This window comes from Silurus aristotelis, assembly GCF_946808225.1.
Source record: "Silurus aristotelis genome assembly, chromosome: 22".
Lineage (NCBI taxonomy): Eukaryota > Metazoa > Chordata > Actinopteri > Siluriformes > Siluridae > Silurus > Silurus aristotelis.
Genome location: NC_139595.1, coordinates 16963047 through 16981126, shown reverse-complemented (window position 1 = coordinate 16981126; position 18080 = coordinate 16963047). Strand labels below are relative to the sequence as shown.

General features: G+C 39.3%; 1 protein-coding gene and 1 long non-coding RNA gene across 11 annotated transcripts in view; one reads left to right on the top strand and one right to left on the bottom strand.

Moving 5' to 3' along the window:
- Positions 1-18080, bottom strand: part of arhgef2b (rho/rac guanine nucleotide exchange factor (GEF) 2b) — a 62067-nt gene that overhangs the window by 27324 nt on the left and 16663 nt on the right. Inside the window, exon 1 of one of the 10 annotated variants that reach the window (XM_083525596.1) lies at positions 7868-8205. The exons of 8 other annotated variants lie outside the window; for them this stretch is intronic. In XM_083525596.1, the coding sequence (XP_083381722.1) occupies positions 7868-7942 (75 nt within the window). In that variant the 5' untranslated portion in view covers positions 7943-8205. Of the gene's footprint in view, positions 1-7867; positions 8206-18080 lie in introns of those variants that run through there. One more of the 10 variants, XM_083525597.1, reaches the window with a different exon arrangement.
- Positions 9142-15670, top strand: LOC310717786. The gene is made up of 5 exons (XR_014530910.1): positions 9142-10493; positions 10583-10697; positions 10858-11587; positions 11823-14404; positions 14488-15670. It is a non-coding gene; the product is annotated as an uncharacterized lncRNA (long non-coding RNA).

Below are 18080 nucleotides of genomic sequence, written 5' to 3'. Positions count from 1 at the left end.
CTTCAATATGGAAAAAACAAAACAAAGGGTGCGTTGCTTTAGGAAGATAAAGAGCTGAAAGCCCTTAGGATAACCTCTGATGGATGAGGATAACCTCTGATAGAATAAAAAAAAGCAGAGGCATTAGTACCAGTGGGGTGGTGGGAGGAAGGGAGGGAGGACAGATGAAGAAAGAACAAGTCCTGGGTGGGTGAATGAACAGATAAAGGCCCTCAAGACCAAGCAAAATAGAAAGAGCAGGTAACTTGATTTCAGACAAAAGACGAGACAAAGAAAGGAAGGACAGGAGGCGGAGAAAGCGTTAGTGCGACTCGAGGTTTTGTACTTCGACACCAGCTCTCGAGTGCTAATTAAAAAAACCCCAGACAAAGAGCTCTTTTGTTAAAAGAGTCAATGAGCAACTCCTTAACGAGAGACCAAGTGTCCTTGTAGACTTTTACCATCGGAGTGCATGCAAATATGTCCACTGGTGCACTGCTGAATGCTGGAAAAAGATTAACGCCACGTTTTGGTGTGTATCTGTGCTCAGGTGTCGCCAAAGCTGTAACGCCAAATCTCCACATTCACTATAGCACTGTCGCTTCTGACCAATCAGAATTGACTGAACTCAACTATATGGGTATTCCATAAAATCTATAATAGACAAGAATGGACAGAAGAGCAATCACTGGTGTCTGTTTGCGTGTTTGAAGAATGCTCCTACACTCCGGCGTAAAGCAGACGGAGGCTAACCTACACTTCCGCTAGGTGGCTCCTTGACATAAATCGGCTAACGAGCAACCCCGACAATACCCCTGGGGGTGGTTGGAGTGCCAATTAAAACTCCCAGGAGGACGTCTAAGAGGACGCACAGAGGGAGATCCAACTAGAACCGACCACACACACACACAACCACATGCCTGTTCAACTACATAAAGCAAATGGGATGGAGTCAACACTGCAATAAAACCAAAACACTTTTAGACTGATTGCTCAGCTGTGCTTTCGAACTCTCTGATGTAAATGAGAGTATGCGGACATAAAAGTAATGTAACCCAAAAAAATTTTTTCCTTTCTATCCACAACATTTTTACTACTATATCTAATAGGCGTAATTCCATAATTCAGATCAAATCTGTCTATCTGGGAAAAGAAACCTCCAACAAACAAAAAATCTGGCAAAAATTTTGTACAAGAAGACACAACCTGATAAAACCAAGGTTGATTATGCCCTGTGGGAAACATCGATGAGCGATGTCGACACTAGCGAGTGAGCTCACTTCCTGTTTCGTCAGGCTTTTTAGTCAGAATTTCAGGCTCTCAAATACAAAATAAACCACGGACCCAGAAACCAACCAGCATCGTACGCACAAGCATTCAAGCACAGTTGATAAAGCACTAAACCCACATTCCTGTCTTCTCACACACTCCGATATCATCTACCATAACCACCATATCTATTACTATTTTTTTTTTTTCATCCACAACAGTTACCAGACATGAAACTAAAATCTGAAAATTCGGTTTAAAACCTAAAATTATCACAAACAGTGAATGAAAAGCATTAAAATGAATGCCGCACTGTGTACGGTTGTGAATTTGAAATTTGGGAACTATTAGAGATGTGGTTTGAAACGAAAAGAAACAAAATTCGCATCGAAACGAGCAAAATCCGACCTATTTAGATTGAATGAGATCGCGTTGCCTCATCATAGTCACCCCAAAAACCTGTAATCAAGATTTCTCTGGAGAGTCTGGTTTCTTTTTGTCACAAAAACGTAGCCAGGATCTGCCTACGTATACGCAAAGATGAGGTTTTTTTTAAATGGGAGTGAGAAAAAATAATTAGGTAGGTTTTCCGGGTCACCGAAACTCAAAAATAGTAAAGCAAATATCTAACCAGAAAAGACCATTATTTAGATTGTGACCCTCAAAAACCTGAAGCGTATCACAAAAACTGCGAGACTATATTAGAAAAAATTCACAATCGTGATTATTAGTGACCTCAGATGTTTGTACTCTCCGTGATATTTACAGTGTGTGTGTGTGTGTGTGTGTTTGTGTCTGTTCAGCTGTTGGAGAGTTTCTGCTTCGGCCCTGCTGTTTGCACAGGTGCCCTCCATCCCCCACTGCAGATGGCCGCAGGCTAAAACAGTAACACACTTGCGCATGTTCTCTTCGGACTTCTGCTCACGATGTACTTCCCTCGTCCTGTGCAACCTGCGTGCTTTTTCGCTTTAGAGATGCTTTTTTAGCGTTTTACTTTCACGCAAACCCTGAATCCTGAGAGGTGACTCTGTAAGCTGAACAGCACAATACATCCATGTGCTGGTTTCGTTACCTGAGAGCTCTGAGACATGAAGACTAATGTCAGCATGGAAGTGATTAAAAGAGTTGAAAAAAATAGTTTTAAAATAAAAAAAAAGAAGTGTTTAATCAATCAGAACGTCAAGAAATGCTGTTTGGGTTTTACGCTAGTTATGACGCTAACTGATCCCCATATTCTGGCTACAATACATGTGCGCCTTATTGTATGCTAACGACCACACATTTAATGTGTGGGAAAAAACGAGTGTAGCGGTTACTCAAAAAAACGTTTGGGTTTCTCGAAATCTCTTCAAATACACCTGCAGAAAGAGAAGATGAGTATGTGAAGGAGGGCAGATAGCGCTTTCAAGCGCAAATATTCTGCGCTGTGGGTTCAAGTTCGCAACGAAAGCACCAAAGAGAACAAAGTGGATTAATGCGAACACTTTTTTGAAAATTTGTGTAGGTTGAAGGTCCAAACTGTTGCCGGTTTTCTGCGTTTGGAAACGAACTAACGGAAAAAAAACACCAGCTTCATTACATTTTCTGAACCTGGGATTGTGTTGCTTTTAAAGCGTTGCGATCGTTTCCTCGAGCACTTATTTAGAACAGGCAGGCGACCGTTTTCAAATGAATTCCCATAACCAGGTTGTGTAACAACCGGTTGAAGTTAAGTAAAAAGCAGCAGCAACGCGTAGGGGTGGGGTTATAATTACTCACATAATAAAATGCAGGAAGTGGTAGATCAGTGGATAAGACCTTGGCCTTCAGCTCTGAAGGTCCTGAGTACAAATCCACACCTCCACTGCTGAGTGCTTGAACGAGGTTATAACCCCTGAATACCTTTTTTTTGTCGCTGTGGATAAGAGCGTCTGCCGAACGCCATAGATGTAAAATACCCATCCGAGAATATTTTTAGACACGAGACTTCAAACATTGGAGATGATGCCTACTGTTGAAAACCGACAGATACATTCCACCTCCTTCTGGAGTCTGCTTGGTATTTACCCTGTAGCCTCGCACCGCTTGCTTGGCAAACGTTTGTGCTGAAAGGGGAGGGTGCGAACATTGACAAGAAATCACTAGATCCTAAGCCGTTTTGTTTAAAGATCTTCTTGCCCGTGAGGATCGTCAAGACAAATCCAAAGACTCCAGACAGACATTGTGATAAAAGCAAATCACAAACACTGAAAATGTTTTGCTAGAGGGAAAAAAATGAGGATCTCTTGATCAGCAGTCTAATGAGTCTCAATGCATGCATGTCCTGGATGCCCAGGGTATGAGAAGCGTCTGGATTGAGCAAGCACTTGAGCAAGGGAGGGGGAAAAAAAACACACTTCCACCAAACCACACTACATTCCTGAGGTGCACCGAAGACACCGTCATATCCACAAGACGTTTCTGTGCGTGGATCAGGATTTCTGACAGAGGTTTCTCTCAGAGGCTGAGAATTTCAGACAACATTTACAAGATGCCTTATTTAAAGTGCATTGTACTTTTCTATCCGTTTATAGTTACGCGTTAAAGCCTGGTATTGCTTACGTTATCACTTGATACCGACAAATTTAACACTGTTTCTAGGTTAGAAAATTGAATAATTCTGACACTGGAGACTCCTTCAGAAATGATTAATAATCATTGTGTAAGTAAAATATTCAGTCAAATCAGGCACACTGTACCACGATCACTCCAAATGAGTTTTCATAGAAACAAATATCAACCACGAATAAAACGAAAGTATTATAATTCATCAGAGGTTTCATTCCAGGGTTCAAAATAAAGTCGGTAAATACGTTTTATTCCTATATTGTATATATAAACACTATATGATCGATTAGATTGTTTCTATTGTTGCTGAACTTTAGCCACACGAAGGCTAGATTAAACACGGCATATTGATATTGTTTATTTGTTCCCATATTTTATCTATGAATCCGTTTAGAAATGTTGATATTTGCAAAAATAAAATAAAGAAAATGCATCGATTCAGCCAGCCAGACAAAAACGCGAGTCACTGCGACACACTCCTATGTGAAATCGATCTTAAAGTTCAAGATGGCCGCAAACAAAATCCCCGTGTTTTTTTTTCCTGTCGTGTAATGACTAAGACCTCACTCGACTTGAAGACACCGCTAACCCACGATGCTGAGAGAAATATAAACTGTGTTATTACTGTATTAAAAATGCCTTATTAAAAGGGATTTTTCTCTGAGAGAAATTAACAATTCCTTCAACTTATATATCGCATTTCTTACATTGTTCGAATTGAAGCTACAGCTTTACCTCAGAAACCAAAGACTCGTTCCTTGAATGCGTTGAAAATTTCACTGTTACTTATTAAACACGAAACGTACCGAAAACTTTGTGTTCCAATATGTTTAATGGGTGTACAAATATTGATATAAACCTACGATTACAACTTCGGCTACGCGACCACTAAAGTGAAAAATACATCAAGGCTTTTTGACCAATCAGAATCAAGCATTCAGTCCCAATAGTTTGCAATGTATTAAACCAGGGCTGGGTTATATGATATTGATATTGTGATCATTTATGATACCGTACACTTACAGTATTTGCTGATTTTTCTCCTACAAATAATTATAATAAAAAAGAAACCTTAAAATTATGAATACTACTGATTTTCTGGAAGTTTCCTGAGAAACCTTTAGACTAGTGCGCATTGATAATTATCGTGTATCGTGGAATCGCGATTGTATGTGTTTAAAAATCGGAAAGGTAAATCGATGTGTTCTGCAAATCTGTGAATCCTGTTACTATCGCAGAGATCCAGACATCCAGAGACATTGTTGTTCTTCATCCGACCTTCACTGATGGCGTTTCACCTTGGGCTGTATGAGATACAAATTCAAGCTTGCACACACACACAAATACACACAAATGTATGCCAAGGTCCGGGTGTGTATCACTAGCACCGAGTGCCACCATTATATCGGGTACAAGGCAGAACAGAGGTCTGATTGAGACAACGAGAGACTGTGAGAGACGAAGGAGCGGATAACGGAGGTGAAGTCAACCCTGTGAGCGCTCCAGTAATAATAGGAGGTCTGTTAGCGCTGCTCTCTGTTAGCGCTCTGTGAGTGTGTGTGTGTGAGGACTGTCTCATGTCTAAGCCTTGGGCTCTGGTCACAATCCTTTCTGTGTCTCCTCTGTCCTCATGGATGACTGATTGCTTGATTGCCCTGAGGAAAAAAGGAGCTCGTCCCCTCCAGGATCATGTCTTTTTGGGATGTGGATGAATATCCAAAAGCAACAAAAAAGAAGGGGGATGAGGATTATGCGTTTAAAAGTATCCCAAATCCCAAAGTTAACAAGCAAGAAAAGGCATATCGCGGCGTCAGCTGACTAAACGAATGTTGCTCGGCTATAAAAAAAAATCATAGCTGCATCTTTAAAGCACATCTAGGAGGCGTGGCCTGAGGTATAGTCCAAAACCATGAGATGTGTTTAGAAAAATAAGATAAATGTCAAGCGGTTTCATCACAAAACTGTCTGAGAAATTGGACGGAAAGTTGGGCGTGTTCAGAATCTGGTTGCGCACCTTCGATGCAAATAAGGCGACACCAATCCAGATCAATTTGATGAAAGCGTTTTCGTTTGAAACCGCTCCACGTCCACACTACCAGTTTCAATCATTTCCCAAAAGTTGTTCATTTACACAGAAACGTCTAAAAACGCCAACTGGGCAGTAGCTAAGATGCTTCGACCTGCGGCATTTCCGCTTGACGTTCGTTTCCTTTTCCGGCTCTTCGAAACGGCGCGGTTAAACGACGCCATAGTTTTCGAAAGCCACCGTTTTTCCCGCCGTCCAAACCGCGATGCCGAAACGCCGTTTTACATTGTTTCCACTTTGAAGAGCGTTTTCAAAAACTACGCTTTCGTTGAATGAATAAAATCCTACGTGTCAATAAAAAAAAACCCTTCTGCTCGTTTTCAAGTGTTAATTAATGAATAATTACAATAATTAGCCGCGTTTTTGCTCTAGATCGACCCTCAAATAGCATTCTAGAGTTCAGTCGACAAATAAAATGGCCTCAAGGTCGGAATGCAACCGAGTTTTAAAAAATTCATTTACGCCCGAACAACAACGTAGACGATCTCGGTGCAAAATCCTCACCGTGTCCTAACAGAACTGTAGCAGACGCTTAATTTTCAAACGTGATTTCCGATTACAGGCTGAATCCTCGAACTGTGTTGCACGATGATGATGTCATCGAGCTGATCTAAGCGAGTGTGCGAGTGTCGCTGACTAAAATTAGTCTCCTGTGCAGCCTCGGTTTTGTGTGCAAGCACTAGCACTTGGATATAAATAAAACCTGTGCGTGTTTTGTTGGTCGATCGAGATTATTGCATTAACGGCCTGATTTAGACGTGTAATAAAGCCACCGTATCCACTTCCTTCCTCTCTTGTATGACTGGGGTATGAGTTGGACCCACATATCTGCAATCGTCTCGGCATCTCACACTCATCTTTCGAAGGATCCACCAGAAAATTGGCCAAACTGACGCACAGTTTGCCTTCTTCTACGATATGTGACTCTGCGGCTGATTAACCGTGTCACCGCATAGTATCTTCATGTCCGTCTCATGTTGCAGGACACAATGGCTGAAAGAAACTGGTTTCCTGGTGACCTCCAGAGTTCCATATAATAAGAAGAATAGCGCATACATTCTTTTAAGTGCACGAGGTTTCTAATACAGGGTTGTTTTGGTGACGTTTTATGTTTTTTTTTTTTATATGTTACATTTTTTTATGTACTGTTTTTTTTTTATTTTTTATAATGAACCTAAAATGCACCCCTGTTCACTCCATAGTGTGTATTATATCTAGTACTATACTGCATTCCAAATAGATTTAGATTAGAACCCTTATAATTATTTATAGATGTGTTTTTTTTTTTTGCAGTGATTGCAAAATTAAGAAAAAATAAACGTTAAAGGTCTTTACAATGACCCTTAGATTATTTCCCAGCTCATCAAGCCTCCCTCCCCCATCCGAGATCCTTTTCAATGGAAGACAACGTGGCCCGATCTCAAACGCCTCCCTACTCCCTACGCAAGTACACTACACGGGTCATAAAAAAAAACATTTCTGCAGCCTACGTAGTGCACTACAGCTATTAATTCTGTTGCGTTTGGGATGCAACCCCGCATTTCTGGCCACGCTTTTCTTTTCCAACACAGCATGGCATGGAAAAGAAAGATCCAGGTGAGGAAAGTAAAAGAAAAAGCTTTATTAAAGCAAACGGGACGTTTTGGTAAATTGAATAAACATATAAATATATTTAAATGAATAAGTTGATAAGAATTTCCTCTTTTTTTTTTTTTAAATGAGGAAGGCATCTCGAGCCGCTATTTTCTTAAAGTGCCGCAGTCTGCCGACAGAAAATCACCCGAGCATATCGCTGCACTGTGCTGAATTTTCCGGCTTGTTTTTTTATTTTGAGTTGATAAAATATGATCTAAAATTGCATTAGATTTGAATTGACATTAAAACCCGCTAGACGTGTTGTTATTAAAGATGCGACTGTCATGTGTAGTAATGGGATGAAAAGCTCACCTTTAAGTTGACTTCCTTCATTCTGTTCTGGCGTGTTTTCATTAACGGATCCGTAACACGGGACATACCGAGCATCAGGACCCGAGAAAAAAGATCCGGATTCTCGGATCCGAACTAATTATACAATAAAAAAACTAAAAGTACAATCCAGCCTGGATGAATATAATATAAAATGTAAAAATAAAAAACTCCATAAACTTATTTTGTTCCTCCAAATATCCGTGTAGATAACATAAAAAAAGCAAACGCTGCTCTTCTCTGTACTTTCCTCACACTCACAGGAAACCCGGAGAGCCGCGTTATTTTCCTCCCTAACCGCATTCCCCTTAAACACCGCCTCTTTGGCCTTTGATTGGCTAACCGGATTATATGGACAGGTCATCCTCCAATCATAACGGAGGAGGCGGGACAACGAAAGAAAAAAAAAAGCCAAAAGAGGGGAAGCGGTAGCCATGCGACGCAGGCTTCGTCTTACGCCACGCCCACTTCATTTGCCTACAAACCCTATTCATACTTTTGGCCAATCAGTGTTCAGGTTATGTCTCTGTCCCCGCCCACTGTAATGAGCGATGTGATAACCTTGTTTCATCTTATTGAATTAATTTTTACTTTTATTTATAAATCGTGTTTGTTTATTTATTTATTTCTAAAACTCATTCTATCTATCTATCTATCTATCTATCTATCTATCTATCTATCTATCTATCTATCTATCTATCTATCTATCTATCTATCTATAAAAGTATACTATTTTTGTAATACACTTTTATATAATCTATTCACATGAAAGTTTAAAATACATTTTATTTAATTTTTTTATAATATAATTTATTTATTTATATTTTATTAGACATACTTTAGCCCTAAACATCTTTTATATCTATATATAGATTTAAATGGAAATTTTTATTATTATTTCATTGGAAATCCTTTTTTTTTTTTTTTTTTTTTTTTTTTTTTACTATAAACACTTTTATATATAAACACTTTTTTTTCACTTTTCTATTTACAAATACACAACATTGTGTTTGTAAGTCTCAAAAAAGAAAAAAATGAAAGCAAATGTAAAATGTAAATAGAAAAAAATGTAAAAAGCGAATGTAATCTGTATTTGATCTATTTTATTGTTTGATTGTTTTCGTCTTTTTTTTAAAGTTACGCTTATTATGTATAAATGTCACAGCTTCTCAATGTCACATCTATTACTATTCATTTGAACATTAATAATATGGAACGTATCAGTCACGATGAACTGTAACACTGGACATCGCAGGTCCAAAACACTCAGAGAAAGTTGCCTGAAGGTTTCACCCAGACGGGTCTCATGGGTTGTTGGATAGGAAGCAAGAAACACAGCATCATCTAAATTTAGAGAAGCAGAAAAGGAACGCCCTACGCCGTAGCCACTCAGGCTCAGCCAGAAGCCACTCGCTGATGGGAATTTACAGAAGTGTGGGGTGTGTGCCAGTCTGTTTGGGTGTGCTGATGCATTACACTTCTTCAAATCATCATCACATGTAAATAACACACGCCGAGTTGTAGTGTTGATGTTCGAGACTGGATTTTTTTTTTTTTTTGTGGAAACTCTGCCTCCTCCTACTGTGCTGAAAGGCGTGCAAGATGTGTAGGAAGGTGTAGGAAGAACAGAAAAAACCGCAACTAAACAGACACCAACCTGATACACTCACGCATTGACACAAAGTCTAAACACACACTAAGAGTCAGATAAACTGAACGGTGAATTCCTATAGTGATATAATCAATGATGGGATGCTTTCCGATAACAGCACGTCCCGAACAACTTGCATTCATAAAATATACAACAATCAATGAAAGACATTCATTCAGTTACATTTGAAATATTATGAATAAAAATGTTCCCCTTTTTCGGGGACAGGGTTTAGCTTTCCAAAAGAAAGCTCAGAAGAAGACATGACTGAAGACTTTCCTGTGGTGGAAAACCTTCTGAACGTAAGCTCTGACACTGGAAACCTCTTCGATCAACGTTAATAATAATGACGCGTATAGTGGTTGGGTAAGATGCCTGACGAAGTTTTTCGAGCGCGTAGATATAATGATGGAAATATAATTAATAATGTATGTAAGCACCTGAAATAGTGATGAGGTTGCATTTATAGTGTGATATAAATCGAAGGTTTTTCTATCACACCCCACATTGCTGTTTCTGTCTGTCTGTTTTATAGGAAACTGCATTTAAAAAAATCTTCCCACAGCTACTGAGTGAACAGACACTCTTTCTTTCAATACAGTGACTCACTTTCCATTCATCCCCTTCTATTGTGTCACCGGCTGAAACTGTGTTTCGCAAACGCCCACGCTCATGAGCGCAGGTAAGATGAGACAGGTGTTCTGATAATAGCAGGAAGTGTAAGACAGTCCACTTACTGTTCTTCTTCTGTTCTAAAGGTTTCTAAGCAGGTTTAAACTCGAACATCTCCTGCTATCCAGTTAATGATTTTTGGATATCAAGGTGTAGTATTGGACTTAAAGGTATAGCTGTGGACTTAGACTTGAAGGTGCAATCTTGGACTTAATGGTGTCTTAGACTTGGATTTATAGGGGTAGTCTTAGACCTAAAGGTTTAGCTTTGGACTTGGACCTCAAGGTGCAATCTTGGACTTAATGGTGTCTTAGACTTGGATTTATAGGGGTAGTCTTAGACTTAAAGGTTTAGCTTTGGACTTGGACCTCAAGGTACAATCTTGGACTTGGACTTAAAGGTATAGCCAGGGACTTGGACCTCAAGGTGCAATCCTGGACTTCATGGTGTCTTAGACTTGAATTTAAAGGGGTAGTCTTAGACTTAAAGGTTTAGCTTTGGACTTGGACTTTGGACAGGGACTTGGACCTCAAGGTGCAATCTTGGACTTAATGGTGTCTTAGACTTGAACTTAAAGGGGTAGTCTTAGACATAAAGGTTTAGCTTTGGACTTGGACCTCAAGGTACAATCTTGGACTTAGACTTAAAGGTTTAGCTTTGGACTTGGACCTCAAGGTGTAATCTTAGACTTGGATTTAAAAGAACAATTTTGGACTTGGATTTAAAAGAATAATCTTTGGCTACAATTTAAAGGTGTAGGCTTGGATTTAGATTAAAAGGTGTAGTCTTAAAGGTATACCTTTGGACTTCTACCTCAAGGTGTATCTTTGGACTTGGACCTCAATGTTTAATCTTGAATTTGGACAACAAAGTATAATATTAGACTTGGGTTTAAATTGAACGGTGTAGTCATTGTCAGTGTGTCCATGTGAAGTCAACGTGTAGTCTTGCACTTGGATTTAAAGCTGTAATCTTAGACTTAAAGGTATATCTCTGGACTTGGATTTAAAGGGGCAGTCTTAGATTAACGGTATAGTTTTGAACTTGTACTTCAAGTTCTAATCTTGGACTTTGACTTAGGTGTAGTTTTAGCCTTGGAGTAGAGGTGTAGTCTGTGATTTCTCTACTGTACCTTGACATTTTTTTTTAACAATGAAGAAATAAGTTTATCCCTTCAAATCTGCTCTGCCCTTTTCCCTTTTCCAAAACAAAAACCGTCATTTGTATGAACTTGTTACAGGTTCTTTTTTTTAAGTTTGGCTCAATTGCAAGAATGTCAAGAAAAAAATAGAAAAAGCAGTTGAAGGGTAGTAAAAAAAAAAACTGCCTACGAGTGTGTTTGCGAGATGTAGAGTGTGTGTCAAGCTGAAAGCAGCACGGTGAGTCTTTTAGCAAGACGATCGTTTTTGAGTCTGTTCGGGTTGTGGGGGTTTAATATGAGATAACACTGAGGTCATTTAGAGGCTACACAGCAGTTGCTGCAAAGACTGGCCTTGAAAACTACACACACACACACACACACACACACACACACACACACACACACACACACACACACACACAGGCTTGTGAAGGAGCGATTGTTGGTTGATGTTATGTCGTTATTTCACACAGCGCAGTCCGAGAGGATAGATTACACACCGTGAACAACTGAGACTGAGACCAAGAACAGAAGAAGCATAAAAGAGAAGGGAGTGTTGGAGACAAAAAGGAGAGAGAGATTGAATTTCAGAGGTGTGTTCGAACGAGTGAATACAACAATGCGAGCAGGTACGATTACATTTCAAAGTGCTACCAAAATGAGAGATTCAGATCAATCTGAACACACCATAATCCACCCAAACTGCCCCCTCCTGAATCAACTGCCCCTGCACTTGTCCACACGGGTTCAATAAGGATAATGACGTTTACTGAATATGGAGCACAAGTGGCTTTATATAAGATACATCAATATTCACACAGCAGGAAAGCAGGAAAATTGGGGGGAAAAATGATCAAATCACCTAAAAACAATCCTGGAAATGTAGGTTTTAAGATCAGATTTAAAAAAAACATCGGTCTAATCCCAACGGGGAGAGAAACTATTTATTAAGTGTTTATCCAGAAGTGTCTAAAATACTGCCTTTAAACACCAGCACTTGCTTCGAACCACCTTAAAAATCGGGGGATAGAAAACGAAGACTGAAGAAGTACTTTTTTATAAAAGCGTTCGCGGAACTAAAGGTCATGAAAACATGATGTGATATCAATACTGTTTATTCAGAGCACAAAGCAGGTTCACAGAGGATTTAAAGGATAAGCGGAACAATAAATAAATAAATAAATAAGAGTAGTTTCTAAAGAAGTTAATGGTCTTCAGGGACTTGACTTATAATAACTAATCCATGATCTCACATACTGTAGGTGTCACATCTCAGGGTTTGAGATTTTTCACAACTCTCTGCACGCCGGTTCTTCAAATCGTGCGTAATGTTTGTAAAAGACGAAGTAAATGTAATTTGTTAGTGTACTTAAGTCGTTTTTTTCAATTTAACTTTAACTTCACTATATTTAAGTCTGATATCTTTTACTCATGTACATTTTGCGTAATCAGTCGTCATGAGTGGATAAAAAAGTCAAGCCACCAATCAGGGTCGAGCGCGTGCTCTGTTTTGAAATTGCTTTGATTGGTGTATCTACTTATCACCAACATACGGTTCAGCATCAGTTCAACAGCAAACATAACTTTTAGAGAGAAATAAACGATGGAAGAAACTCCAGCCTCGAACTCGCCACAACACGCTTGGCCTTGTTGGCGTGATTATTTTGAAGTAGTTAAAAAGTAGGTTTTAACTAATTACTATCATTCGATTAATAGATTGGTGTGCACAGAGTGACATTAGAGTCTTATCACATAAAGTGAGACTCTTGTGGCAAAAATAATTATAGAGGACTCCATACCTCGATATATTTCGATGTCTTTTTAAGTAATATATACAGTATTTTTTAAAGTTTTGGCATTTCATTTTATTTGATTTTATTATTATTTAATTTTATTGAGTTATTATTATTATTTCATCCCTTTTCTCTATCCTCTCTCGTCTTCTTTTCTCTGGCATTGTTGTGCTATATATATATAAAAAAATAAAATAAATGATATTAGGAACATTATAGACATAATAAATCATAGTACTTTGGATACTTAAGTACATTTGAATCAACTCCATGGTTTGTGTACTTCATCCACCACTGGTAAAAGATGAATTATGTATGTATTGTTAAACAGGTAAAATCTCCTTAGGACATTATTATATTATAATCTGCTATATCATAATGAGTGTCCTAATCAGAAATAACCTCCGGAGCAATAGCAGAATGTTGGAAAGGTACACCGAGTACATAAATGAGGCCGATCCCAGGCACCAGCTGTCTGGGACCAAAAAAAAAAAAAAAAAGGGAGTTCGTTGTTAATTACTTTACTGCTCAAATAAATACTGTGCTCAGATCTAGATGATGGATTACAGGTTATAAGGCCTTCGCCTCAAGACTATTTCAGAAACTATAAATAAAGACACTGTAGCACCAAATGACATCTTTCTGGTTGAAGTCGCTTTTATTCCAAGCACATCAACGGTTTGGGGCCACAGACTGAAAGCTTGAAGTTCGCTGATCAGCTCAATAAATGGTATCGAACATAATATTATAATCATTTCCAACATTGGTGCTTATTTTTGGTAGCTCAGTGGTTACCATGTCGGACGTCTGTTTGGAAGGTTGTGAATTTGCATCCCAGATCCATCAAGCTGCCATTGATGAAGAGTATTTCATTTCTGATCTGAGAAACGCACCAAAGCAACTGAGAAAAACTGTACTGTGATGTACAGGAGATCGCTGAAAATTGTTCTCCCATTAAACTGGCATTAGCAACATTGAATACTAATACATTCGTATCGCTAAAATTGCTAAGCACGTGAGAAACGTGAGAAGCGTTACAATGAAACGAATGAACGACTTTTTCATCAATCTCAAATCCAAGGACGGTGCCATTCAGTATCAATATTGCCTTTATCTTACACGATAGCAAACCAGATGTCTGAAACGAAGACAATCTCATTTTCAACAGTGTGCCAAGCAAACAGGACAACACGTGCGCTTTATTACTGCACAATGGAAAATGAGGCACGTCTCCGCGATACTGCTGGAGTAAATATGCTCAGGTAAGATTCCACATCCACATGAGCTACACTTTATTGCGGTTCATATCCGCTGCTCAGCACCAAGGTTTGTTCCGTGTTCCAAGCCACATCCTGTAAAATCCCGAGCCGAGGATCTGCGAGCGGGAGGAGGAGGAGGAGGATGACAAGGAAGAGAAGGAGGTGGAAGGAATGAGTTGGAGGATGGGCGGGACCTCCAGTGCGCTGATGCAATCCTGCCGTCCGAGAAGAAATTGCCCAGCTGGCATGAGCCGAGCCGGGGGAGGGCGAATCTCACTGAGATCTGTGCAACGTTCACACGCTCAGTTGCTGTCACACACACACACACACACACACACACACACACACACACAAACACATATGTGTGTCATTTTCACATAAAAGCGCTATTGTGCAAGACCCAGACTAGCATATGCCAGGAGCAGGCTACTCACCTGCTATAAACACAACATAGAATTACATCTTAAGACTCGTTGAGCTGTTTATAAACACACATCTAGACTTAAACGCTCATAAATCTTTCACACATGCTCGCACACACACACTCTCCAGATGTCCCTCGCCACATCTGGCTTGGAAAGGTATCAGCTTGTTTTTTAACTTCGATGTCCTGCTTGGATTTATTGCACCTACTGAAGTGAAAAACAAACCAGCGAGAGGCCAAAAGAATACACTTGAGTACTAGACTGATAAGTGCAGCGTGATTTCAGCGATGAAAATCAGACCAGGTTTCACGTCATGGGGGGAAATGATGTGATTAGACCTAAAAAAAGTGATTATTAGAACTCTAAGTAAGAATTTAACCCTCTCAGTGTTCACACCTAGTCTTTTACTGGTAATAATACCATCATTATGACGCTACAGCTGTAGAAACCATCAGTAGAGAAACGCAGTATAACAGAGCACTGCATCCCAGACAGGAATCTTAAACAGCAAGAATGGATGCCATTACTGAAGCAAGATACCCAAAAAACCCAATTCAACACGTCTACTTTAACTGTAGCCACAACTGCACCACCCACCTACATCATCTCTAGTATAAGCATCGATATTAACCTCATGAAATCACCCATAGATTGGTTTTCCGTGCTTTTTTATGCATTTTTATGGGTTTTCCTGGGGATTTGAAATGACAGAAAACGTCTTTTTTGTGCATATTTTATGTGTTTGGGGGGTCGCAAAACTATAAATGGTTTAAAACAAAAGAACTGTTTGGACCAACCTTTCCAGCTTTTCTTGAAAAGTCCATCTTAGAAATGTCCTTGTAAGTGTAACCTCCTGAAGCTGTTGTGGAATCAAAAACTATTAAATCGGTCCAAATATGTTTAAGCATGTGCACTTTGCAGCCAATGCGATCTATCTATCTATCTATCTATCTATCTATCTATCTATCTATCTATCTATCTATCTATCTATCTATCTATCTATCTATCTATCTATCTATCTATCTATCTATCTATCTATACGTATATATGAAAAACACTATTCACAAAAGGGTTGCCAGGTTTAAGTTTTTTCCAACGTATTTCTTTATTTATCTTTAGTAACGAATACACATTTAATTTAAGGACAATACCAACTAAGAGGAAACCAGCGATGAACAAAAAACTTAGACATGCTCTGCATTTGTTGTTCTGATTGACTACTTATTTATGGATGAAATTCAAACCAGAATGTTTTTTTTTTTTATATTCAAGTTGTTGTAATGAAAATGTTGATGATGATGATGATGATGATAATGATGATTTTTATTATTGGGGGAGTATTGGCTTAAGCTGGTTAAGGTTCTGGGATCTCAGTCTCAACAGCTACCCCTGTTGAGCCCTTGAGAAAGGCCCCTGACCCTCTTTGCAGCAGGGCCACTGTATCATTGCTGGCCCTGTACTCTGCCTGTGGCCCTGTGCTGGGCTTGTGCTCAACTTTCTAACAAGCTTGCACATGACAACAGGTTTTTTAGTTACATTACAAGTCATCTGAGTTATAAATTGTCAATAACATCACCATGGATTGTAACACCGGTGAGAAATTTCCATTAAAAGTTTTCTTGGCAACAGATGAACCTGCTGCATTCATTATCCAGCTGGACTGAAGGGTATTAGTGTTATGACATCAAAACAACCCAGAAATACAAACAGACATATTTTATAGAGCATCAACTCTGTTTTAAATGGTGTTTCGACCTCGGTGACTCGAATTCTAGTGACATTTGTGTCGATATGAATTAGAAAATAATGTATAGAAAATACAAAAGGTTCTTGAAACACTGCTTCAGACTAGAACGTACATCAGAGCTCCTAACAAACACCCCCCCCCCCCGCACACACACAGACACACACACACACACAGACACACACACACACACACACACACACAGTCCACAGATCAGTGTAATATTTGACCCTCTTGTTATCTGCTATTTGGAGAGATCTGTATGTACTACTGTCAGAGATCAAGCCTAACCCAAACACACACACACACACACACACACACACACACACACACACACACACACACACACACACACACACACGCACATACCACATCCATCTTATAATCTGGCTGTCCCAGGATTCCGCCTTCTCATTTCCTGCTATATGGAGGGATCTATGTGCACTACTGTCAGATCAAGCACAGCCCACACACACACACACACACACACACACACACACACACACACACACATGATGGATTCTGTCACTTGCTTCAAATAGCTTCAACCCCGTAATCTCGTTGTTACAGCCCTGTCTTTGCTACAGATGTTGCTAGTGCATGTCTACAAGCAGAACTCTGAGGGTTTTGCCCGTCTGCTGACAAAGCGCAATGCTTGGCAACCGAACAACAAATACTGTTTCACTGATGTAAAGGCACACGTGTAAGAAATAAGTAAGTGATATTTATTAAAGAAAAACGGTCATTGACATGGTAAGGAGATGTTTGTGTACGATTTCGAGAAGGAGTCTCCAGTGTCAGTGCTTTAGAGTTCAGCTTTCTAGACGTATGTAAGTGTATTAGTTTGTAGGATGGAAAGATAGAGGATGAAGCATGTATTCATAAGTCTTAATTACTTTATGCAAGAAACAAAATAAAAAAGGAGGTGTAAAATTCTTCTACCTACAATTAATTCAAATGTGCAGTCTTTACGGGGGAAAAAAAAAAGGATAAGCTTCGAACTATAGTGAAATTACGGCATGATTACAGAAATGTTTGCATGATGGCGGTTTAGACATTAATTTATCCCCTCAGCTGCAACCAGACTGCCTTCTGAAAATGAATAATTAAATATGTACTGAACTGAACCTGACCATAAGATTGGTGTTCACCTTAGGAAAGTCAGATACTGATGTAGGTGAGTTAAAAAGGCCTGGGGTGCAGTCAGTGTTCACATTTATCCCAATAGGGTTGAGGTCAGATCTCTACAGCAGGCCACTCAAGATCTTTCACTCCAGCAGCATAATATAATATTCAGAAACCAAAAAAGCAACACAACTGCACCTGCTTAGGGTCCAAATACATATAATATACCGTAAGTCATCTGGTGGTTCTGAATATTGCATTGCCAGGAGTGCCCCCTACTGGCCAAAACAATTTAACAGCCAAGATAGAATTGAAGGATAAACCTAACAGATTGCCAGTTTGCATTAGTAACCAGAAATATGCAAGCTCACATACCAATACACTC